Source organism: Stegostoma tigrinum, chromosome 6, assembly GCF_030684315.1.
Source record: "Stegostoma tigrinum isolate sSteTig4 chromosome 6, sSteTig4.hap1, whole genome shotgun sequence".
Taxonomy (NCBI): domain Eukaryota; kingdom Metazoa; phylum Chordata; class Chondrichthyes; order Orectolobiformes; family Stegostomatidae; genus Stegostoma; species Stegostoma tigrinum.
In genome coordinates, this window is record NC_081359.1 from 45,004,752 (window position 1) to 45,031,858 (window position 27,107).

Sequence of the window (27,107 nt, forward strand, 5' to 3'; positions counted from 1 at the left end):
AGTTTTTGTCTCCTCATATGTGCTGCTTTTGCAAATCACTTTAAAATTGTGCCCTATCGTTCTTGAGCATTCTACAAATGCAAACAATTTCTCCCTTTCTGCTATATACAGCCACCTCATAATTTTGTAAACCTCTATCAAATCTCATTCTCTCCAAGGAAAGTAGTTCCAACTTGTTCAATCTATCCTAATAATTGAAGTTTCTCATCCCTGGAACTATTCTTATAAATCTTTTATGGCACCCAGAACTGTACACAATATCAGCTGCTAGTCTTTTAATGCCTAAATAATTAAAACATCCTTCCTGTACATAAATTTGTTGATGACCCCATCCTAATTTATCTCTGTAACTTCTCTAGCTGCAGCCTTTCTCTCATTCTGGCCTCCTGTCCACCCACCACTCTCATTGCACCAGTGATACCATTGCCATCAGCTGGCCGGATCAGACAGTTTCAGATTTATCCGATAACTCCCTGACTCACCACCTTCATTTTCAACAGTAATAGTAGAATCAGGTAAAAAGCAGAAGAATGGGCTATCGCAATAAACATTCTTGCTGACAAGTAATTTGAATTCAGTTCAAACAGTGAAGTTTATACATCGTTAGGTTCAACATTAATGAGCAGAGCATGCACCAGATGAGCCAAAGGATTGAAGGTTTTGGCAAGAGTGGCACAAGATAATTTTGTTTATAGCCATGTTAAATTTGAGAAATTCTGGTTGGCTGATGTCACCAGATAGTACAGCCAGAGTCAAAGTTGGTGATATGGTGATAAGCCTGAGCATTCATACAGAAGCTAACCTGTGGTTAAGGTTGTGTTTGAAACAGAAAACAGACTGAAGAGATTCACTGAAGTTTATAGGAAAAACAAGCATAGATAACCGCTCCCATACTACCTGTTATTCATTTGTATGTTGTAACATCATCTCCTTTGCTACCACCTAGTTGATCATATTCCATAAATTTGCAATACTTAATTATTATTCTGTTTTGTATAATTCACTTGTTTATTTGAAGTGAATTCTAACACCTGGTCAGGAGACCATAGAATTGAGTTGAAATGGCATGCTTTAAACTAATAACTGTGCACCTAGTAACTGTGGTACTATTCTGCCCCATTAGAATTTACTTGAAAAATAAGTTTAAACTAATATCGTTTAGCCTTGGCTTAGAATTTTGTTAGTCCCAATGAAGTTATTTGAGGTTGGGGGAGTAAGTTGATGTCGCACTAAGCATTTCTCCACTTATTGCGCAGTGTTGATTTTGACTCTTGTTCTGTTGCTGTGTCTCCCACACTTAAAAATTACTGAACAGGCACAAATGGAATAAGAGAGGAGTTTTAATTATAAGCTGGAAGCAGAGTATAAATAATTGTAAACCCTTTCACAATAAACAGCTGGTATAAAATATTTCCTTAATAATTTCAGATAAAAGCCCCGACCTTGCAAACAAACTCATTTTAGCCTGTTCCAAAACGGAATCCTTGATCAATCAACAATCCCTCAAATCAAAATGCTTTTCAAATTAGTGTTTTAGTGGTTTCCTCAACTTCTTAACAAGTTTACGTATTTTGTCAAATTTTGTTTTGACCATGATTTTGAGAAGATTGTACAGCTCAAGCACGGAATTATTTTATCAATAGAATCTAGATTGTTTACCTTCCTTGCTCACTTCTCTCCAGAAGTTTATTCAAACAATAATTAGAGATGACCAAAATAACAGTGTCCATCTTCTAAATGTTGTGTGTGTGGATGAAACTTTGGGGTGGGACACAGTGGCTCTAAACAAAGCAGGAAATAGTAGCAAAGCATTGGAAACAAACATCTATCTTTTCCTTACTTTATAGGGAGAACTAACTTTTTGATCTTTTATACTGTTTGGAATTTTATGACATGCTGGCTCAGGTGGTTAGCACTGCTGCCTCACAGCACCCGAGACCTGGGTTCAGTTCCACCTTTGGGTGACTGTCTGTGTGGCGTTTGCACATTCTCCTTGTGTTTTCCGGTTTCCAGATGCTCTGGTTTCCTCGTACAATCCAAAGATGTACAGGTTTGTTGGGCTGGCCATGCTGAATTGCCCATAGTAATCAGAGATGTGTAGGCTAGGTGTGTTAGCCAAGGGAAATGCAGGGTCAGAAGGAAAGTGTGGGAGTGAGTGGGATGCTTTTCGGAAGGTTGGTGTGGACTTGTTGGACCAAGTGGCCTGATACCACATTGTACAGATTCTATGATTCTAATCCATTTATTTCCTATTGTTATTAAAAATACATTATTTGCATGATCAAGTATATTATCTATTGTGAAATATCACAGGTCTAAAATATATTCAGATTTCTCAAGTGTAAACATTCCATGAATGGTGTTGCAGCTGTGGTGCAGAGAGGGCTGTGATTTATAGAGGAAAAAGTGAATTGCAGAACTATTCTATTTAAAAATCAGCAGCTTGACTGAGTTCAAATAACTGACTTTTAATAGCTTTTCATCCAACACAAAGGCTTAATCCTGCAACTACTTGAACCACCAGTGTAGGTAGACTCTGAGACCACCACTGAATGTGTCATTCCCTTCTCACCACACACAAAACGCATCGACTGCAGCTTTATGAAGTGAAAATGCTAAAGAAAGGGAAAAGTGATGGAGGCGTCCACAGTTAGTTGTCTGAATGAATAGCAGCTGCATCTGGATGTGATACACAACAGATTCTAAGTCAGGGATAATAGTACGGGTCAGTCACTTTCATTTGTGCAAAAGAGTGGAACTGCCTTTCCTTGTTTCAGTATTACTGACCCTTGCAGTTTATTGTTTGGTGGTGTCAGGGAAAGTATGTGGAAGAAGTTCTTGTATGTTGTGTTATTTCAAAAACTAAGGCATGGAAATGTGATTTTAGTTCTTCAAATTCTGTCCACAATTAAAATTTTCAGCCAAAATCAAAGTTTTTTTTGTGTTTTGTGCCATTTATTCTGTATCTGTGGAAATGGCAGCTCCATTTTGCTTTTTATTGTTTATACAGTTAATTATTAAAAGTATGTTTATGTTGGGTATGGAAGTAATTTTCACATCAACTTATAACAAAAATATTGTAATTTACTCCAATTTTCTAATTTTGTTTAGACATCAAAGAAAAGATGGTATCATTAAAAAGATGTGGCTGAAAGATTTAAATCTTGACATTGTAACAAAACAGGAATATGCCATTGGTTTTGTTGTTCACATAACTGCAAGTTTGTAATTGTGGTTTATTAAAGCTGGGAAACAATTAACATTAATGTTTTACTTAGAATGTTTGTTTGTAGATAAAGCTTTATTTTTCACTTTTAAGTGTAGTGAGCTTTAGATTTGTTTCTGCTTGTTTACTGTATTCAGTATTATCTGTTATGAGCTAAGGTAGAGATCAGGCATTCTGTGACCTTGACATGGTAACTTGTACAACAGACAAATTGATCACATCAAACTGCTGTGTGGCAACATTTGTAACAAGAGAATTAGATCTTTGTGTTGCTTTCTTTGCAACCAGAGGACTAGGTTGTCACAAGTCAAGTTCCTAGCTTATTTACACATACTTTTTACTAAAAAATATTCTAAGGTGATGTAATTGTGCAGATAGCATTTCAATTAATAGCAAATTATGAGCACAAACAGAAAAAGGTTTTAAAAGAAATGTGCGTTTGAAGGAGTACATAAAAGAAATCTGAGGGCAGATTGAAGTGGATACCTTGGACCACATGGATAGGTTTGTCTATTTACAGCAGATGATAACAGAAGATGATAGGTATTTAGAAGTTACGGCAGCACGGTGGCTCAGTGGTTAGCACTGCAGCCTCACAGCACCAGGGACCCGGCTTCGATTCCAGCCTCGGGTGACTGTCTGTGTGGAGTTTGCACATTCTCCCCGTGTCTGTGTGGGTTTCCTCCGTGTGCTCCGGTTTCCTCCCACAGTCCAAAGATGTGCAGTCTAGGTGGATCGGCCATGATAAATTGCCCGTAGTGTTCGGGGTGTGTGGGTTATGGGGGATGGGTCTGGGTGGGATGCTCCAAGGGGCGGTGTGGACTTGCTGGGCCGAAGGGCCTGTTTCCACACTGTAGGGAATCTAATCTAATAAGATAGGAAAGAACCAAAAATAATCTTGTGAAGATGAGAAATATGTTAACAAGAGAAACCTCAAAAGATGCTATGTTCTGTACACATTCCTGTACACCTGGACAATGTATGGAAGGCAATAGAAGCTCTAAAAAGAAACATCCAGAACAGAAAACCGTGGTTTTCCGTTGTGATCAACTGGCTAAAAAAGTTACAGAAATCTCCACCAAAAGATTAAGTGGAAGGAGCAGAAAGAAGGGTTGACCATAGCATGTAATTGGATGATTGAGGCCTTACAGTAGTTGCAAATGAGCTACAGTGAAGATGTGAGATCGCAAATGACAAACAAGCGTAGCATGCTATAACTGCAGAGTACCACTAGAGAGTGAAGACTGGTGATGGTTTAACCTGAAACACCACACCGCAGGCAAGGAAAAAGATTGAGGAGAGTCCTTCATGGTGACCTCACAGGCATAATATTTGAACTCATGTTGTCGGCATCACTCTGCATTGTAAACAAGCCTTCTAGCTAACTGAACTAATGGATTGCACCTTCATTTAGGAAGATTGTGAAAGCTTTTATGCAAATGGTAAGAGATTTGTGAGCATGGTTCCAGGAATGTGAGTCTTCATGTTTGTGGAAACATTGGAAAAACTTGGGTTGTTCTCAGAGAAGTGTGACAAGACTTTTGGTCAATGTGTTTAGCATCATACGGGATGCAGACAGATTAGGTAAAAGTAAATAATTAGTTTGGTAGGAGCCATCGTGAACCAGATTGAAAGTGATTGACAATAAAACCGAGGGTGCCGCGAGAGAACCATTTTATATATAATGAATGACTAATACCTGGAATGCACACCAAAACATCTGGTGGAGGCAGACAGAATTGGGCCTTTCAAAACGGAATTGAATAAGCACTTGAGAAATGATTTGCAGCACAACAGATAGAAGTAAGGGTAGTGAAACTAGTTGAATTGTCCTTGCAGAGAGCTGGCATGCTTTTAGCAGGCTGAATGGCCTCTAATTGTGTAACCGTACTATTATTCTCATTGCTTTTAAGCATAAGTGAGAAATGAAGAATAAAGAATAGGAGAATTAGCAAATCGGGATCTGTGAAGTAGAGTGGGAAAGGTCCTTGTAGAGCGGGAAAGGTCCTTGTAGAGCTTCCAACAGAATAATTGGACTGCGATTTTTTTTTTTCCTGTAAATTCCATTCATTAGGAGGACCTTTATGACTTCACCTTTGCAAACTTCATGCAGACAATTGTTCATAATATCTCTGTGCTGCTGCGAGTCATGACTCTTCTTAAAAAAAAATCTGACCTGATTATATGAAAGTTAGGAAAAAGTGAAAATGAGAAACCCCAGAAATGGGGACAAGAATCCTGGAGTCAGAACCCACCTATCATGGTTAAGTCATCCTGACTTGGCAAATTTTCAGACTTAAGTAGTCACAACTGAACTTTCCACACGATCTAGAATTTTTAGGAAGGTGTGCTGGTCAGTGGTTTGTACTACTGCTTCACAGCCCCAAGGACACAGGTTCAGTTCCACCCTTGGGCAGCTATCGTGTGGAGTTTGCACATTCTCCCTGCGTCTGCGAGGATTTCTTCCAGGTGCTCCAGTTTCCTCTCATCATCGAACTATGTGCAGGTTCGGTGAATTGGCCGTGCTGAATTGCCCATAGTGACCAGGGATGTGCTTGCTAGGTGGATTAGCCATGGTAAATTCAGGGTTACAGGAATAGAGTAAGAGGGTGGGCCCGGGAGGGATGATTTTCGGACGGTTGGTATGGGCATTTTGTTCATTCTCTGGTAAAGCTAGAATGGCAAGATGGTTGTTATCTCAACCTGATAATGGCATTGAATTTCATGCTACAAGATGCACTGTCTCTTGTGTAATACCTCCCAATGCTGCATTATATGTATAAATGTGTGTCTAAGTTCTTTGGCAGCAATAATTGCAATTACAGAAAAATGTGAAATTTGTACATGACAGAAATTTGTTACATTTGTGAAACTAGAAGCTTGAAGCAGTAATATGTTGTCATTGTTATTATACTGAACGAAATTGTTTAATGATTAATGTATTCATAAATCTTGAATTGTTATACTGCATCATCGTGACACCTAGAGGTAAACTAATCAGTTATCATATGATAGCTCCAAGTAATTAAGGCAGACTGATGATGCCCTGAGGTTGGTTGAAATTAAAGTGTAGGATTAAAATCTGTCTGTTTAGGAAATTCCCATCTCTCTGACAGTCTCTGGGAGACCATTTAGATCTTTTAGCCAAAGCTTACAATAACCTGCAGACTCAATGCAAAATTTATGCCATGAAATTCATGATTGACCTATATTTATTGTAGTCCATTGGTTTAATATGAAGTTCCTAAAAATGTTGAGAGAGTTGGCGCATTAAGTTGAAAATAAGATGCATTAAGATGTAGAACATAGAACATAGAGCATTACCGCACAGTACAGGCCCTTCGACCCTCGACGTTGTGCCAACCTGTCATACCGATCTCAAACCCATCTAACCTACACTATTCCATGTATGCCCATATGCTTATCCAATGATGACTTAAATGTACCTAAAGTTGGCGAATCTACTACCGTTGCAGGCAAAGCGTTCCATTCCCTTACTACTCTCTGAGTAAAGAAACTACCTCTGACATCTGTCCTATATCTTTCACCCCTCAATTTAAAGCTATGCCCCCTCGTGCTCGCCGTCACCATCCTAGGAAAACGGCTGTCCCTATCCACCCTGTCTAACCCTCTGATTATTTTATATATTTCAATTAAGTCACCTCTCAACCTTCTTCTCTCTAATGAAAACAGCCTCAAGTCTCTCAGCCTTTCCTCGTAAGACCTTCTCTCCATACCAGGCAACATCCTAGTAAATCTCCTCTGCACCCTTTCCAAAGCTTCCACATCCTTCTTATAATGCGGTGACCAGAACTGTACGCAATACTCCAAGTGCAGCCGCACCAGAGTTTTGTACAGCTGCAGCATAACCTCTTGGTTCCGGAACTTGATCCCTCTATTAATAAAAGCTAAAACACTGTATGCCTTCTTATCAGCCCTGTCAACCTGTGTGGCAACTTTCCAGGATCTGTGTACATGGACACCGAGATCTCTCTGCTCATCTACACTACTAAGAATCTTACCATTAGCCCTGTACTTTGCCTTCCGGTTACTCCTACCAAAGTGCATCACCTCACATTTGTCTGCATCAAACTTCATTTGCCACCTCAGCCCAGCTCTGCAGCTTATCTATGTCTCCCTGCAACCTACAGCATCCATCGTCATGATCCACAACTCCACCGACCTTAGTGTCGTCTGCAAATTTACTAACCCATCCTTCTACGCCCTCATCCAGGTCATTTATAAAAATGACAAACAGCAGTGGACCCAACACCGACCCTTGTGGTACACCACTAGTAACTGGTCTCCAGGATGAACATTTCCCATCAACTACCACCCTCTGTCTTCTTTCAGGAAGCCAATTTCCGATCCAAACTGCTATATCTCCCACAATCCCATTCCTCCGCATTTTGAACAATAGCCTACTGTGGGGAACCTTATCGAATGCCTTGCTGAAATCCATATACACCACATCAACCGGTTTACTCTCATCTACCTGTTTGGGCACCTTCTCAAAGAACTCAATAAGGTTTGTGAGGCACGACCTTCCCTTCACAAAACCGTGCTGACTATCCCTAATCAATTTATTCTTTTCTAGATGATTATAAATCCTATCCCTTATAACCTTTTCCAACACTTTACCAACAACTGAGGTAAGGCTCACTGGTCTATAATTACCAGGGTTGTCTCTACTCCCCTTCTTGAACAGGGGAACCACATTTGCTATCCTCCAGTCATCTGGCACTATTCCTGTAGACAATGATGAGTTAAAGATCAATGCCAAAGGCTCGGCAATCTCCTCCCTGGCTTCCCAGACGATCCGAGGATAAATCCCATCCAGCCCAGGGGACTTAGAAATCCTTCAGAGGGTGAAGATAGATAATACCTCTTCCTTGTGAACCTCAATCCCACCTAGTCTAGTAGCCTGTATCTCAGTATTCTCCTCAACAACATTGTCATTTTCTAGAGTGACTACTGTTGAAAACTATTCATTTAGCCCTTCCCCTATCTCATCTGACTCCACACACAACTTACCACTACTATCCTTGATTGGGCCTAATCTTACTTTCGTCATTCTTTTATTCCTTCAATACCTACAGAAAGCCTTGGGGTTTACCCTGATCCTATCCGCCAACAACTTCGCTTGTCTCCTCCTGGCTCTTCTGAGCTCTCTCTTTAGGTCTTTCCTAGCTACCTCGTAGCCCTCAAGTGCCCTAACTGAGCCTTCACATCTCATCCTAACATAAGCCGCCTTCTTCCTCTTGACCAGAGATTCCACCTCCTTCGTAAACCACGGCTCCTGCACTCTACAGCTTCCTCCCTGCCTGACAGGTACATATTTATCTAGGACACACAGGAGCTTTTCCTTGAATAAGCTCCACATTTCTACTGTGCCCATCCCCTGCAGCTTCCTTCCCTATCCTATGCTCTCTAAATGTTGCCTAATCTCATCATAATTGCCTTTCCCCCAGCTGTAACTCTTGCCCAGTGGTATACACCTATCCCTTTCCATCACTAAAGTAAACATAACAGAATTGTTATCGCTATCACCAAAGTGCTCACCTACTTCCAAATCTAACACCTGTCCGGACTTATTACCCAGTACCAAATCTAATGTGGCTTCGCCCCTTGTTGGCCTATCTACATACTGTGTCAGGAAGCCCTCCTGCACACTCTGGACAAAAACTGACCCATCTATAGTACTCGAACTATAGTGTTCCCAGTCAATATTTGGAAAGTTGAAGTCCCCCATGACAACTACCCTGTCTATCTCACTCCTATCGAGAATCATCTTTGCTATCCTTTCCTCTACATCTCTGGAACTATTCGGAGGCCTATAGAAAACTCCCAACAGGGTGACCTCTCCTTTCCTGTTTCTAACCTCAGCCCATACTACCTCAGTTGATGAGTCCCCAAACATCCTTTCTGCAACTGTAATACTGCCCTTGACCAACAATGCCACACCTCCGCCCCTTGTACATATACAAGATTGTCTTTTTACTACGTGAGGAGAGGGAAACAAGAAAATAAGGAAGCATAGTGGATTTGTTTCTCAACAGGGGCAAATCCACAGAAGTAGAATGTGCTTGTTGGAATGGGAATATGCCTAGTAACCAAATCCATCAAATTGAGATGTTATGAATGAACAATATGGTACTTGCTGCCGAAGTTTCTTTTTCTCCCCCTTGACATTTGAAAGGATCACACCCTTATGGCTTTTGTGATTAATCTGAGCTGTACCTTGTAGCTCAGTGTTACCTTAATTATCTAGGATCCCATTACTTGCTTTCTTGTTGTGAAATTCTTCATGGAAGTTGATCGGAAAATGTAGGGAGAGAAAGATATGGGGATGCACTGATTAACTGGGAGCAAGGAGCTTTTTTACTAATAGTGTCATAAAATGTTTGCCGTTGATTATTTCAGGTTAGGCTGCATGGGGTGGTGCTGTAGCTACAAATGATATAATGGGGAAAGAACCAGCACATGCACAGGCATGTACAATGCAGGGCAGGTACACATGTACCGACATGAATCTTAACTTCCTTGAAGATTTTGAGTTGGGTCTAGAAGTTGATCCCAACTGCACTGATGCTTGGCCAATTACTTAAACGATTTTTGGTGATTCCGTCCATTGAGGAACTGTGGGCAGAACAGTCTCTCAGCTAGTCTAATACACAGGCTCACTGCACCATGCAGGAGGACACATGGGGTCTTCAAGATGGAAGCATATTTAGAAGATGTGTGAAATTATTTGTGGTTTCTGTCCCATGCCATCATTATGAAGATCCAATTCTGCCTCTCCACAATTGTGACTGACTTGCTTTCTGTTGTTCTAGGCTCACACACCACATATCCTGTTTCTTCAGTTTTACTTTTTTGACAGTTGTGCATTATTATATCTACATATTCCCATGATGCTTGGGGACCACACAGAATAGTAGTCACATTAAAATGTTAAGGAACCTGTATTTAACTAGTGTTTCACCTGAAGTAATACTAATATGAGTGCACCATTACTTTTGATGCTCGTGAAACCAGTGGCTCAGATGGAACATGAAACCCACCCATAGCATGGTGTAGTTGAGTCACTTAAGTCTTTATGTAGTGCGAAAAAGCAATCAATTTGAGATAAAATAATGAACTGTAATAATTTATTTCACTTCTAATAGCAATAAACCTGAACACTTCAAATTTAACATTATATTTTATAATTTAAAGGAGAGCATATACTGACGACCGGTGCTCCTATTAACAACTATGATCGGTGTCTCACTAATCTAATGGGCTTCTGATGATTTGCAATGGGAGCCATCTGTACAGAATGCCCCTGTTTTGTCACATAGTAATTGAACTGATGGTTCTTGAGATAGTAACGATAAATGTCTTTCTTTCCAGACTTGTCTGCAGATATTGGGTGTGGGAGCTGTGGCAGTTGCTGTCATTCCATGGATAGTTATTCCAATCACCCCACTTATCATTGTATTTTTTTTCCTCCGGCGCTATTACTTGAAAACATCACGTGACATTAAACGCATGGAATCAAGCAGTAAGTTGGGCATTGAAAATTAAATTATTGGCAATGATCTTTTTAAACTGTGTTAAGGGTGGCTTTCCTCATGTTAACAAGGTGAAGGAAGAGGTATGCGAAGGACAAAAGGGGGAAGTGGGACAGCCATTAGAGGAGAGAATGGATTAAATTTTCGGGCTTTTTTTTAAGAACCACCTTCCTATATTGCTCAATGTAAAGAAGAATATGCACGATCCCCTACTTCCTGTTAAAGGCAGGAATTTACTTGCATTTAAGCAAGTAACAGTTATCAGTGAGTGCTTGAACACCAATTTTGATCCAATAGTAGATTTTTCTTAGCTTGTTCTGATAAACTTTACCGCTGACTGGTTTACATTTTTTTTAAAAGGCTAATCCTATTTCACATGATTTTCATGCTCTAAAGTTGGCTTAATTGTAGCCATATTCATGAAATGCTTGTAGTGTATTACATTTTGATGGCTGTCACCACACTATTTAAACCAACAATAAATATTCTGTGCTTCTGCCACTTTAGGATTCTTATTTGTTTGGCATGTGGTGTTGTGGCATTCCTACTGCAGATTCATGGCTGTCAACGGAACATTTATGCTGCAGCTGTACAAAACTCTGGTGCGGCCGCACTTAGAGTATTGCGTACAGTTCTGGTCACCACATTATAAGAAGGATGAGGAAGCTTTGGAAAGGGTGCAGAGGAGATTTACTAGGATGTTGCCTGGTATGGAGGGAAGGTCTTACGAGGAAAGGCTGAGGGACTTGAGGCTGTTTTCATTAGAGAGAAGACGGTTGAGAGGTGACTTAATTGAAACATATAAAATAATCAGAGGGTTAGATAGGGTGGACAGGGAGAGCCTTTTTCCTAGGATGGTGACGGCGAGCACGAGGGGGCATAGCTTTAAATTGAGGGGTGAAAGATATAGGACAGATGTCAGAGGTAGTTTCTTTACTCAGAGAGTAGTAAGGGAATGGAACGCTTTTGCCTGCAACGGTAGCAGATTCGCCAACTTTAGGTACATTTTAAGTCGTCATGGGATAAACATATGGACGTACATGGAATAGTGTAGGTTAGATGGGCTTGAGATCGGTATGAGAGGTCAGCACAACGTCGAGGGCCGAAGGGCCTGTATGTACTGTGCGGTAATGTTCTATGTTCTACATTCTAGTGTATCTTGATTACATAATCCTGCCAAGAGTCAACCCTCCATCTCTGACTTGAGACCCAGCCCAAAAAATGAGTTGGGTTGAATGTTTGCATGGTGTTGCTACATTGCTAGAGCTCTGTCCCTGCTGGACCGTCAAGCTCCATCAAATTTCTACCATGCACCCTCCAAAACAAAAGTTAAAAATGAATCTGAAATAATGCTATAGCAGGTTAAAATGGTAAAAAGTTGAAAACTATGATAAAATATCAGGACAACAGGAAAGACTTAGCAAACCATTTTGAAATGTGGACAAAGAATATGCAGTTACTTATTAAAGGCAATAATAGTGAACATTAACACCAAAAGTGAGTGAAATATCTTGCTCCTATGATGTTGCTTGGCCTGCTGTATTCATCCAGCTGTACACCTTGTTATCTCGGATTCTCCAGCATCTGCAGTTCCTATTATTGCTGATTGAAATATATATTTATTTTATAATTTAGCTCGAAGTCCAGTTTTCTCCCATCTATCTTCATCCCTTCAAGGAATTTGGACGATTCGTGCTACAAAAACAGAGCAACAGTTTCAAGCAAAATTTGATGAACATCAGGATCTTCATTCAGGTGAAATGTTTCATGAGATTTTTATTATTTTTGCAACTCCCCAATAAATTATCTACTATCTTGAAAATCCATTAAAAAGCAAAGAGAAAAATTCAAAGCTAAGTCAGCAGCATTAATTCACAATGATACTTGAAGCTTGGCTAAATTATAGATGTCAAATTCAGCTTCGACAGTATGACATTGTAACCATTGCAACAACTGTGCCAGAGGGATTATGTACCTACAGCAAGCCTCCATGTGTCATGTTTGGGAATTAAATACTCCTTTTGCTCATCTTCCAGATATTATTGCCAGTGCTACAAGTGTAATTCTTTGTTGTCTTTGTCAGTGTTGTTGCAAATAAGAATGATTTGGGAGCTGAATGTTGTTGCTTACAAAATGCTTAGGAAAGACATGGAAATTGCAAGTGAAGCAGAAATATCAAGACAGACATTTGCCACATTGAGACGAGAGGTTTCAACAAGTCTGAAATGACAGTGTAAAGATTCACGGACAATTGTCTACAGACGCCTGGTTCCTGTGGTGAAATGGTGATACATATAAAGGTGGAGGTTAGCAAAGTGAAGGGCAGAAATTGATTTTCATGGACTTTTGTAATTTTCCCAGGCACTGACAGCAACAGGCAAGCTAAAGTAAGAAAGTAATGAATATCTAGATTGTATTTCATACCATTTAACATGACCAGTGGGCCATTCTGGATTTAATAATGGATAATGAAACAGAAGTAGTTAACGGTGTTAACAGCGATGTACAGCAATGTCTAAATAGCACAATATGATTGACCTTGATAATATTAGTTTTGTGTGGGAGAGGGGGAAATCACAAACCAAAGTTTACATTTAAGTCAGGCAAACTTCAAAGGGATGAGAAACAAATTGACCACTGAAACTTTACTAAACCATTACATGGTGAGCCTACAAGTGTAAAGTGAGAAATATTCAAATATGCATTTGAATAAAAAATGAGTGCAATACATAAAGTCAGTTATGGGCAGCAAATGACTTTGAGAGAATATCAAGGTTAAAAAAAATGCTTGCAGAATTGCAATCAAGAATATAAATCTCGGCTTCAAAAGCCATGGCAAGCAATGAAGAAATATAAAGGAGCTTAAAAGGTGTGAAGAAGGGAAATCAGCCAAAAATGAAACAACTCCACAGTGACAGGTATCCTGTCACCAAGTCACCCATTCTTTGTACGTGGTAAGTCCTAGACACTATTCCCTCAGAACCAGTTCTCAGTGTCAGAACATCTGACACTCCTCTTTTTATATCTCAGTCTGAGCTCTCTGATTGTACCACATTAACAGAACCAAACAGAGAACTCATATTCTGGGGTCCACCTAGCTGACCTCAATGCAATCACTATATCCCTTCTATTCCAACACTGAGGGCATAGGCCAGTCCTTTCTCTTGTAGAGCTTCCTGATGCATTTTAGCACCAGGTCAGGTTTCTTCAACTCTGCATCAGCTACAGACAGTGTTTAACGCATTGAAGCTCACCCCTTGCACCCAGAGTATCTCTGGAAACATTCACTCTCTTCTTCCAGCAGCACTAGTGTCAATGCAGTGAAATCCTGTGCTCTTAAGTTAAATAACTCTAGTTTATCCAATCTGCCTTCATAACAAAAACTGTATCAAACTTGATTGAATTTTTTGAGGAAGCATCAAAGATGATTGAGGGAATGGCAATGGATGTTGTCTACATAGACTTCACAGTAGGTTAGCCCAGAAGATCAAATTGCTTGAAATCCATTGAGACTTGGTAAGTTGGATGTAAAATTGACTTGTCCACAGAAGATGGACGGTAATTGTAGCGGGGTGTTTTTCCGACTGGAGGTCTGTGGCCAGCGTTGTTCCATATGGACAGTGCAGAGACCTCTGCTGTTTGTGCTGTATATGAACAATTTGAATGAAAATGTCAAGGGTCTGATTAGTAATTTTGCCGATGACACAAAAATTAGTGAAGTTGTAGATCGTGAGAAAAGTTATCAAAGAATGCAGCAGAGCAGAGATCATTTGGAAAGTTGGACAGAGAAATGGCAGACGGAGTTTAACCACAAGTGTGAGGCAATGCATTTTGGGATTTCAAATGCAAGAGGAAAATAGACTATAAAAGTGGCCAAAACCTGAGGAGCAATGATATACTGAGGGATCTTGGGCTGCAACTCCATAGCTCCCTGAAAGTGGCAACCCAAGTGGATAAGGTGGTAAAAAAGGCATCTGGCACAATTGCTTTCATAGTTGGGGTATTGAGTATAAGAGTTGTTAAGTCATGCCACAGTTGTGTAAGACTTTCATCAAGCCATATTTCTATAATATTCCTGTTGTCTGGTTGCTGCACTATAAGAATGATGTGGAGGCTTTGGAGTGGGTGCAAAAGTGGTTTACCAGGATATTGCCTGCATTGAAGTATATTAGCTACAATGAGAGGTTGGACAAACTTGGATCGTTTTTTTCTGGAGCGTCAGAGGCTGAGAGGTATATGAAGTCACAAGGCATGGCTACAGTGGATAGTCATCTTCTTCCCAGGCTGGAAATGTCATGTACTCGGACCGTAGGTTTACGGTGAGAAGGGGAAAGTTTAAAGGAGATGCGTGAGGCAATATTTTTTTACACAGAGGGTGGTAGGTACATGAAATGCACTGCAAAAGAGGTGGCAGAATCAGATACAACAGCAAAATTTAAGAAGCATTTAAATGGACACATCAACAGGCAGAGATAAGATAGATATGGGCGATGTGCAGGCAGGTGGTTTTCGTTTAGAATAGCATCATGGTCAGTGCAGACTTGCTGGGACCAAAGGGCCTGTTTCTGTGTTGTAGTGTTCTATGTTCTTTGTAAAACTGTACAGCCTCCAGTATTGTCCTGGTAAATGTCTTTGCACCTAGTCCAGTGATATCACATCTCTGCTATAAAATGAATTCCAAACCTGCATGCAATACTCCAGCTGTGGCCTAACTACCGTTTTATCCGGTTCCAGCATAACCACCTTGTTCTTAAAGTCTCTGCCTTGTCAAAAAGACATGTCTTATATAAGCATAAAATAAAAGTTTTAACTACCCATCCCCAGGGATGGGTGTAAATGCATGCTAAGGTCCCTCTGATCCTCAGTGTTTCCCAGGTTCCTACCATTCATCATATTCCCATAACCTATTTATGCTGCCCAAGTGTATCACTTCTCATTGAACAAGATTGAATTGCCTTTGCCACTGGTCAACCTATCTGACTAGAATGTCTATATTCTCCTGTATGCTATGGCTATCCTCCTTGCTATTTACCACAACACCAATTTTGATATCATCTGGAAACTTACTGATCAAACCTTTTACATACAAGTCTAAATCATTTATATATGCCACAATCAACAAGGACCAATACTTATTCCTGTGGGACCCCTCTGGACACCGGTTTCCAGTACAAAGGTCCCCTTCAACCCATCACCTTTCGCTTCCTCTTCTGGTGTCTGGATCCAATTTGCCAAATTTCTTTGTGTTTGAATGATTATGCATCTATGTGTATTAGATTAGTTTCCAGATGATATCAAAATTGGTGTTGTGGTAAATAGCAAGGAGGATAGCCATAGTATACAGGAGAATATAGACATTCTAGCCAGATAGGTTGACCAGTGGCAAAGGTGAGAGGTGACTTAATTGAAACATATAAAATAATCAGAGGGTTAGATAGGGTGGATAGGGAGAGCCTTTTTCCTAGGATGGTGACGGCGAGCACGAGGGGGCATAGCTTTAAATTGAGGGGTGAAAGATATAGGACAGATGTCAGAGGTAGTTTCTTTACTCAGAGTAGTAAGGGAATGGAACGCTTTGCCTGCAACGGTAGCAGATTCGCCAACTTTAGGCACATTGAAGTCGTCATTGGATAAGCATATGAACGTACATGGAATAGTGTAGGTTAGATGGGCTTGAGATCGGTACGAGAGGTCAGCACAACATCGAGGGCCAAAGGGCCTGTACTGTGCTGTAATGTTCTATGTTCTATTTTGCTGGCTGTTATGGAAATAGTACCTTTTATGGTCTCTGATTTCAGTCTAATTTACAGTTAGGATGATTATATTCTAAAAATATAATTGCTGCAATTACTAGTCTTAACTGGTATTGATAGAAAACTGTGCTCAGAAAACCTTTCAACTTTCCAGTTTTGTGTAAAAACTGTGTAGATCTGTCAAGTTATGCATATTTATGTATGTAGATAATTAGTTTACTGGCAAAGTTAACTTGATGAAGAAACATGGTTGCCAACTTCAATCATCACTAGATATAAACTAAAATTGAAATTGATTGGCTGTGGTGCGTATTTGATTTTGGCTATTAATATAACTATGCTTTAGTGTTGAATGCTCATATTTAATAAAATCTTTTCAGGTATGTATTTGTTTGATGCTGCAATTAAGGCTGTGTCGTCTTCATCCTATTAAATTTTAAACATATGTGAAACATAAAGTATTCACCAGTGAATGCAATGCTTGACTTAGGCGTGGAAGCCTAGGAGTAATTATGGTCAAGTGCTGTGCCTGACTGTAAAAATTGTGAGGCATGTGGCATATTTGCTATTAGTTTGGTTAGTCTATATGTCGAAACCTTTTAGAAACACAACCAGGAAAGAAGTTATACATTTCTTTCTGTGAACTACTGAATCTTCTGCTAGCTGTATAATGTTTTAGGAATGTACTTGTTTGAAGTTTCGATCTATCAACAATTTACAAGAAGTTTTGAGCCATATCAGTAATTACCTGCTGATGGAGATTGTATTGATGAGTGCAACTAAGAATACCAGCCATTAGTTTTGTGGGCATATATATTTTTCTTTTGAATGTCACTCCCTCTTTAATAGACAACATTGCTGGTTCTGCAATTGTAATAGCGGTGTAGTTATTAGAACATAGAACATAGAACATTACAGCACAGTACAGACCCTTCAGCCCTCGATGTTGTGCCGACCTGTCATACCGATCTGAAGCCCATCTAACCTACACTATTCCATGTATGTCCATATGCTTATCCAATGCCAACTTAATGTTACCCAAAGTTGGCGAATCTATTACCGTTGCAGGCAAAGCATTCCATTCCCTTACTACTCCCTGAGGAAAGAAACTACCTCTGACATCTGTCCTATTATCTTTCACCCCCTCATGCTCGCCGTCACCATCCTAGGAGAAAGGCTCTCCCTATCCACCCTATCTAACCCACTGATTATTTTATATGTTTCAATTAAGTCACCTCTCAACCTTCTCTCTAATGAAAACAGCCTCAAGTCCCTCAGCCTTTCCTCGTAAGACCTTCCCTCCATACCAGGCAACATCCTAGTAAATCTCCTCTGCACCCTTTCCAAAGCTTCCACATCCTTCTTATAATGCGGTGAGCAGAACTGTACATAATACTCCAAGTGCGGCCGCACCAGAGTTTTGTGCAGCTGCAGCATAACCTCTTGGTTCCAGAACTTGATCCCTCTATTAATAAAAGCTAAAACACTGTATGCCTTTTTAACAACCCTGTCAACCTGGGTGGCAACTTTCAAGGATCTGTGTACATGGACACTGAGATCTCTCTGCTCATTTACACTACTAAGAATCTTACCATTAGCCCTGTACTTTGCCTTCCGGTTACTCCTACCAAAGTGCATCACCTCACACTTGTCTGCATCAAATTCCATTTGCCACCTCTCAGCCCAGCTCTGCAGCTTATCTATGTCTCTCTACAACCTATAGCATCTTTCGTCACTATCCACAACTCCACCGACCTTAGTGTCATCTGCAAATTTACTAAACCATCCTTCTACGCCCTTATCCAGGTCATTTATAAAAATGACAAACAGCAGTGGACCCAACACCGACCCTTGCGGTACACCACTTGTAACTGGTCTCCAGGATGAACATTTCCCATCAACTACCACCCTCTGTTTTCTTTCAGCAAGCCAATTTTCGATCCAAACTGCTATATCTCCCACAATTCCATTCCGCCGCATTTTGTAACTCAGGAACTGTTATATAAAACACGAAGAGTGTTGGATTCATTTTAGAGAGTCAAAACTTTAAAAGCAATATCTTTGGAAATGTTTATAGGTTCAGTTTCAATCATGCTAATCAATTCAGCCCAAATTTGTATTTGAGCATAAAGCAGTGTTCTGAATTGCTATGACAAAACAGTGTACTTCAGTGTGATTTTCTTAATTTTATTTCTTCTGTTGTATTTTCTGCAGAGACATGGTTTCTTTTTCTGTCGACTTCACGGTGGCTTGCTGTTCGCTTAGATGCACTTTGTGCGATTTTTATTAGTATTGTTGCTTTTGGATCTATAATAATTGCCAACCGTAAGTAGAAATTTTAACTTTCTTTACAATGTAATTTGTACTGTAATTTAAGCATACAAATATAAAGGTACAGATTAGCCATGTAAGTAAAATTTGTCCAAACATGGACTATTAAGTTGGTTTTCTTGTATTAAAAGTTGTTCAATTTTATTATCCTCCATTTACTACATTATTGAAGGACGAGTAGTATATAAGTTGAACATAGAAACAGGTGGAGTGGTCAGATGTTAGATGATGACATCCCTGTTATTAAACTGCAAGCTTTGAACAAGATCTTGATTTCTTCCTGTGATTTTGGTAGATAAGGCCAGATAATAAATAATGTTTTTCACATTGACCATTTTTTTTTGTCATTTGAGAAAAAAGTGAGAGCTAATGCCCAGAGCACAGAATACCAAAGTTTAAATATTAGACTGGGTTTGTGGCAGGAGGTGAGAATACCAATGAGAGGGAAAGACATACTTGACCTCATTTTTACCACCTGCCAACTGCAACTGGCAGTGTCCATGATAGCATTGGCAAGAGTGACCACTGCACAGTTTTTGTGGAGACAAAGTCCTGCCTTAAGACTATAAGACATAGGAGTGGAAGTAAGGCCATTCGGCCCATCAAGTCCACTCTGCCATTTAATCATGGCTGATGGGCATTTCAACTCCACTTCCCTGCACTCTCCCTGTAGCCCTTGATTCCTCGTGAGATCCAGAATTTATCAATCTCTGCCTTGAAGCCATTTAACGTCCCGGCCTCCTGCGCTCTGTGGCAATGAATTCCACAGGCCCACTACTCTCTGGCTGAAGAAATGTCTCCTCATTTCCATTTTAAATTTACCCACTCTAATTCTATTGAGGGTACTCACTGTGCTAAATAGGACAGACTTTGAACAGATCTAGCATGTCTAGATTGGTTATCCATTGGGTACTGTGGGCCATCAAAACACAATTTGCACCCTCGTGGGCTGGGATATTCCCCGCTCAACCATTACATCAATCCAAGGGATCAGGCCTGGTTCAATGAAGAGTGCAACAGCTGCACAAGGCATACCTAAAAATGAGTTGTCAATCTGGTGAAGCTCCCAAACAGGACTACTTGTGTGCTAAACAGCATGAGCAGCAGGTGATAACAGCTAAGCGAGCCAAAAACCAATGAGTCAGATCTAAGTTCTGCAGTCCTATCCACACCCAGTTGAACCCACAAGAGGAGGAGGTTCCACAAATGTTCCCATTTTCTAGAATGGAAGACCCCAGTACATCAATGCAAAACATAAGACTGAAGCACTGTCTTCAGCCAGAAGCGCTGAGTGGATGATCTGTCTTGGCCTCATCCAGTGATTCCCCAGACTCCCAGATACCAGCCTTCAATCAATTGAATTCACATGATGTGGCAACAAGAAATGGCTGCAGGCACTGGGAACTGCATGGGCCATTACAGCATTACAGCAATGATACTGAAGATTTGTGCTCCAGAACTTGTTGCTCCCCTAGTCGAATTTTTCCAGTACATTTACATCACAGGCATCTACTTGCCAATACAGAAAATTGCTCAAGTATGTCATGTACACAAAAATCAAGAAAAATCCAGCTTGATCAATTACCATCGCATCGGACTACTCTTTATTATCTGTAAAGTGATAGAAGGTTTAATTAACAGTGCTATCAAGTAGAACCTGCTTGCTGATGCCCAGTATGGGTTGCAGCAGGGCCAACCAACTGACCTTATTAAAGCCCTTGTTCAAATATGGACAAAGTGCTGAATTCCAAAGCTGAAGTGAGTGTGACAGCCCTGACATAAAGGCCACGCTTGACCAAGTATGGCATCTAGGAGCCCTGCCAAGACTGGAATCATTGGGTATCAGGGATCAAACTCTCTGATGGCTGGAGTCCTACATGGCATGCAGGAAGACAATTGTGTTTGTGAAGATCAGTCATCTCAGCCACAGGACATCTCTGCAAGAACACCTTAGGATTGTATCCTAAGTCTAACCATCTTCAGCTGCTTCATCAATGATCTGCCGTCAATCATATAATCAGAATTAGGGATGTTCACTGATGATTGCACAATGTTCTGCACCACTCACAACTCCTCAGATATTTAAACAGTCCATGATAAAATGAAAAAAGATCTGGACAATACGCAGGCTTGGGCTAACAAGTGATGAGTAACATACGCACCACACAAATGCCAGACGATGACCATCTCCAATAAAAGACAATGTAGCCACCGCCCCTTGACATTCAGTGGAAGTTGAAATTCACTGAAGTCTCCACTACTAGCATCCTGGAGATTACCATAGACTGGAAACTCAGCTGCAGTCTCTACATAAATACAGTGGCTATAAAAGTAAGTCAGAAACTAGACAAGTAACTCGCCACCTGACTCCCAAAGTTTGTCTACCATGTACAGGGCACAAGTCATGAGTGTGATGGAATATTGCCACTTCTCTGGATGGGTGCAGCTCCGATGACATTCAAGAAGCTTGACAACTTCCAGTACAAAGCACCCACTTGATAGGCGCCATGTCCACAAGCATGCAATTCCTCCATGACCAACGCTCATTTGCAGCAATGTGTACTACCTACAAAATGCACTGCAGAAATCCGCCAAAGATCCTTAAACGGCACCTTCTAAACCCACAACCACTTCCATCCAGAAAGATAAGGGAAGTAGATACATGGGAACACCATTACCTGCAAGTTTCCCTCCAAGCCACTCACAATCCTGACTTGGAAATATATGGCCACTTCTTCACTGTTACTGGGTCAATATCTTGTAATTCCATCCCAAAGGACATTGTGGGTCAGCCTACAGCATGTGGGCAGCAACGGTTCAAGAAGGCAGCTCACCATCACCTTTTCAAGGGCAACTGGGGACAGCCAACAAATGCTGGCCGAGCAAGCAACATCCACATCCCATGAGTAAAAAATGAAAAAGATAAAAGAATAAAAAATGGGGAGGTAACTTGATATGTGATCGGGTTGTCGCTACTTTGCATTTTGCACTTCATACTTTAAACATCTTAAGTTTATGCTTAGCGTGCACACCAAGACATCTTTCCTTGTAAAAGAAAATTGACCCAAGTTAAAGGGGGAGAAGAAATGGATTTTGTTTGTCAATTTTGAGTTCAATACAGAACTTCAATTTGTACGGAAGTTTGATTAAACAACTGGATAAATTGTTGAACTCTTTCAACTATCATCAATTCCGTGGTGTTTTCTTTGAACTTAATTTTAATTTGTGAGCTAGTATTGTATATATGCAAATCAAACTTGAGTTTTAAAAACTCCAAGTAAATGGAAAATGAAGTGGAAATGTGGAGAAGACATGGTGATGGTATGATTAAATAGTAGAGGAAACTTGTCTTGTACTTGGAGCTGTATCGACAGTTGAGTCACACGTCACACTTCATCTTCCTTAACCTTCATTTTATGACTTCCATCTTGAGTTAGCCTAGCTAACAAAGCACTGTTTTATTCTTTCAACAATAAAGGATCAACCAGATTGAGAGCTTTTCTTCTTGAGGAGCATGTAATATGAAAAACCAGTTTACTAGTGCAGTGATTGCGACGGAAATCCAGTCACGTGTGACATCCTAACTTAATGAAAACTATGAGATAGTAGGAACTGCCAATGCTGGAGAATCTGAGATAACAAGGTGTAGAGCTGGATGAACACAGCAGGCCAAGCAGCATCAGAGGAGCAAGAAAATTGACGTTTCAGGCCTGGACCCTTCTTCAGAAATGGGTGAACCCCATTGCTGAAGAAGGGTCCAGACCTGAAGCACCAACTTTCCTGCTCCTCTGATGCTGCTTGGCCTGCTGTGTTCATTCAGCTCTACACCTAGTTACCTCAGATTCTCCAGCATTGGCAGTTCCCACTATCTCTGAATCGATTTTAACCCCACTGTGAAGCCCTCCATTTCTGAAGAAGGGTCCAGACTTGAAACTTGACATCAGTCAGCTTTCCTGCTCTGATGCTGCTTGGCCTGTGTGTTCATCCAGCTCTGCACCTTGTTATCTATCATTAATGAAAATCATGCTTTTCCTCAGTTTATTACTGAGAGAGCTCTGTCTATTCTTCATTTCTAATAGGAAATTGAGTCGAAAATGTTATTGATTAAAATTCTTGGAACGTATTTGGAAAGGCATCCTGTTCATGAGGCTATTGATAGCTTCCTTCAATTTGAATCTTTTGTCCTATGTCTCTTAAAAGCATATGTCAACTTTTGAGACCTTTAGAAACCTTGGGCTCAGTGCTAGGACTCTTGCTTTTGAGTGGGTTTACGCCTCATCCTACAGATGAGAGTATGTCTAAAGTGATGGTTCAAAGGTGTTAATATCCATGTCACATTGACTCTACCCATTGCACTGATATCACTCTCAATGTTTGGAAACAAGGAGTTCTACGGTTGCTTTTGGATGGAGGAGGTATATCTTTGTCTGCTCCCTAGTAATTATTGCTTAACCAAGTGTAGTTGCCCATACCAGGGAGGACGTGATACGATGATATTGTCACTGAACAAGTAATCCAGAATGCTCGGCTAATGGTCAGTGAACATGGGTTTCAAATTTTACCATGGCAGACAGTGAAGTTTAAATTCAGCAAACATCTGGGACAAAAAGCTATTTTTATAATGAACATGGGAACATTGTTGGCTGTTGTAAAATCCCATCTGGTTCACGTATGTCAATTTGGAAAGGGTCCCTGTCATCTTTAATTGCTTCATTTGTGACTCCAGACTGTCAGCAATGCGGCTGACTCGAGGCAACTTGGGATGGACAACAAATGCTAGCTTTGTGAACGAGTTCACATCCCATTAACAAAAATAAAAATGATAGAGTTGGTAAATAAAAGAATCAAGAGTAGTCTTCTGGAAAAATGCTGCTTTGAACACACAATCTGGACTAACATTTCAGTGCAGTAACCAAGTATTGAGGAAGTAGTATACTGGAGGAATTATCAAATGTCAGATAAAATGGTAAACTGTGTCACATTTATCTTCTCGGTTGGAAGTGAAAGACCCCAAAGTATCTTTCAAAGTGCAGGCAAAATTTTCTAATTTCATCCCCAGCATTTATCCTTCCACCAAGATTACTAAACCAGTCTATCTGGTCATTCATTCAGTGTTATTTTGGATATACAGCTGTTTGCAGCTTAACTGTTGCATTCCCTGCATTATATCAATGATTGTAATTCCAATGTGCATGGTGCCAATAGAGCATCGTGGTTGTGAGAAACACTGCAAACGTGGTTTTGATTTTAGTTTTCTCTGACTTTAAGAATTAATCTAGGGCAAATGAGCTTTTATGCCACATCTTTTTTTACCCTTGAGACATCCCACATTGCTGCAGCATGACAAATTAATTTTGTTTAGTAGTATTTAGAAGCAATCCGTCATGTATATTTTATGCACAGAATGATACCATGGATAGTAACATGGTGGATTTGGTTGAGAGTTGATCAAGATACCATTGGAAATCCTGATTATTTTCAGTTAGGAGATTAGGTTAGATTAGATTCCCTACTGTGTGGAAACAGGCCCTTCGGCCCAACAAGTCCACACCGCCCCTTGAAGCATCCCACCCAGACCCATCCCCGTATAACCCACACATTCCCTGAACAGTACGGGCAATTTAGCATGGCCAATCCACCTAGTATGCACATCTTTGGACTGTGGGAGAAAACCAGAGCACCCGGAGGAAACCCATGCAGACACGGGGAGAATGTACAAACTCCACACAGACAGTTGCCCAAGGCTGGAATCAAACCCGGGTCCCTGCCGCTGTGAGGCTGCGGTGCTAACCACTAGGCCACAGATCTTTTACATCCATGTGAATGGGTAGGTCAGACCTTAATTTATTGTCAACTGATAATGCAGTTGTTGATCAATTGTAACCTCAGCCTGAAATTTGTGCTCAAATCCTGATGTGTGACTTGAACCAATAACCTTCCAACTTAGGTGTGGATATTGCCACTAGGCTCAGCTCTCACAAACTCAGGTTTAACTCACTTTAGTGAGTTTCTTGATTCCCCATTATTTTCAGAGATTTCGTGATTATGAGGAGAAGGACCAGACCATGATTCTAGATTGCTATTGATGCAGATCCATCGCAACCTTAGAATGGGACCAAAGCAAATATCCCTTTCTTTATTCTGCAGTACCAGTGTTTGCTGACCATGACCACACTGTCGATCTGGAGTATGTGAAACTAACAGCAAATCCCAATGTCTATGGATGACTTTTCTAAACCATCTGCTAATCATGTGCTAGGTTCTATCAGAGAAGAAAAGGTTGTTCCTGTACCCAAAGATAATCATGGACATGATAGTCTAATGTTCTTTATTTTCTTTTAAATCCCTTGTTTTTTAAACATGGGTGGGGAGTGGAGGGAAAGAATAATCTTAAGCTGTCAGTGTGAGTTCAGAAGTAAGCACTGCTTGGACTTCCTTCATCGAGTCTAAGTTAACAAAAAAGAATTATCTCTTCTATAGGAAGGATTTTGTTAAACTTGAGAGGGTGCAGAAAAATTTTACAAGAATGTTGCTGGGACTGGAGGGTTTGTGTTATAGTAAGAGGCTGAATAGGCTACTGCAATTATAAAATCACAAACAGCATAGATAGCATATTTAGTTATTGTTGCTTTCTTAGGTGGGTAAGATCAAAACTTGAGGGCATAGGTTGAAGATGAAAGGGTGAATATTTGAAAAGGAACTGAGGGGATAAGTTTTTCATGCTGAGAGTAGTGCTCGTATGGAATGAGTTGCCAGAGAAAGTCACAGAGGCTGGTACAACTATAACATTTAAAAGGCATCTGAATTGGTACATGAACAGGAAGGGTTTACAGAGATACGAGCCAAATGCTGAGGAAAGGACACCAGGATGTCTGGTTGGCACGATGAATTGGACTGAAGGGTCTATTTTCATGCTGAGTGACTCTACGCCTCTGTTTTCAAAAGAGCTCTTTGCTGACTGTTTCTGACGTCTTTGTTATGTGACCATGATACGTGGCTGAGTTCAGCAAGGGCTGAGAGTCGCAGAGTTGATTGACGGTTTAAAGATGTGATTAAAGGATTGGCTGTATTTCATGTGAAGAATGAATTTGTGTTTGTTTTTGTAAAAGTTGAGCAATTGAGATTTGAAAACTTTGAATAGACTTCATGAATGAGATTTTTTTGTTCTCTTATGTGCATGAGCAAGAGCTACATTAGATTATTTATTTTTACATGTATAGGATTTGGTGGGGTAAAGTACTGAGAGAGCTGGAGAGCCTAATTGCTTCTAAAACAATTAGGACAGAAGTGCTGGAAATTGAGAGACCCACAATCAATCTACCTTTGCACTCACCCTTCTCATGGCCTTCTGGTGTCAGTAGGCCCCACTCTCAATCCTGACACATCTTAACAGTATGAAAGTTCGAGCTAATAGGGTCCCTAAAACTAGATGGGACCGCTAAGATGTGAAATTTCTTAATTCAAGGCTCATGACTCATCAGCGAAAATCTGAACGTTCCGTCTTCAGTAAGGAATTATGCAGAAGGCAATGCACCCTTCTGTGTGGTGCAATGAACAGGATTTTAATTCTGTAATTAAATGGGTGCTAGGGAGTTAAAATATTGCCCAGCAATACCATACCAAGGCTTTTTCCCCAATGTCCATTTCCCCCTCACTGCTAAGTGGCATTTTAATGTGTGACATTTCAAACCAAAAATTCACAGATTTATGTCCACTGGTTATACTTCTGAAAACTTGCATGATCATACTTTTAGCTACTCGTGTGTAACCGCAGGCATCTATGGATTTACAATCAACAGCCAACATTATAGGGAAATTAGAATCAGTCAAACTCCTGCAAAAAGATCCCAAAAATGGACTTATTCTTTATAAATGATTGTATAAATTTTCTAATTATTTTCACGGTAGCATATTGACCCTTGCTTCTATCATTTTTTAACCATCTTACAGAGCTAGATGCAGGACAGGTTGGATTGGCTCTCTCGTATGCTGTCACGCTAATGGGCATGTTTCAATGGGGAGTGCGACAAAGTGCTGAAGTTGAAAATCTGGTAAGAGTGCTGTTAAAATGTGTTATTTAGCGAACTACAAAAATTTAATTAATTGTCCAGTGGGTAGTTTCTGCTTTTGCCACAATCAGTGATCTAGGAGCAATTTGAATCCAATTTCAGAAGAGTTCCTCCCCTCAACATTCAGTTCAAATTTATCTGCATATCACCAAATATAAAATCTATTCTGAAC

General features: G+C 40.3%; 1 protein-coding gene across 4 annotated transcripts in view; it reads left to right on the forward strand.

The window, feature by feature from the left end:
- The window catches only part of abcc4 (ATP-binding cassette, sub-family C (CFTR/MRP), member 4), a 492,919-nt gene that overhangs the window by 338,564 nt on the left and 127,248 nt on the right, over nt 1-27,107 (forward strand). For all 4 annotated transcript variants that reach the window (XR_007247792.2, XM_048533436.2, XM_048533434.2 and 1 more), the window contains exons 21-24: nt 10,622-10,772; nt 12,418-12,537; nt 18,750-18,860; nt 26,817-26,917. Coding sequence is in view for 3 of the 4 variants with exons in the window: in XM_048533436.2 (XP_048389393.1) it covers nt 10,622-10,772; nt 12,418-12,537; nt 18,750-18,860; nt 26,817-26,917 (483 nt within the window). In the remaining variant the exon portion in view is untranslated. The remainder of the gene's footprint in view (nt 1-10,621; nt 10,773-12,417; nt 12,538-18,749; nt 18,861-26,816; nt 26,918-27,107) is intronic.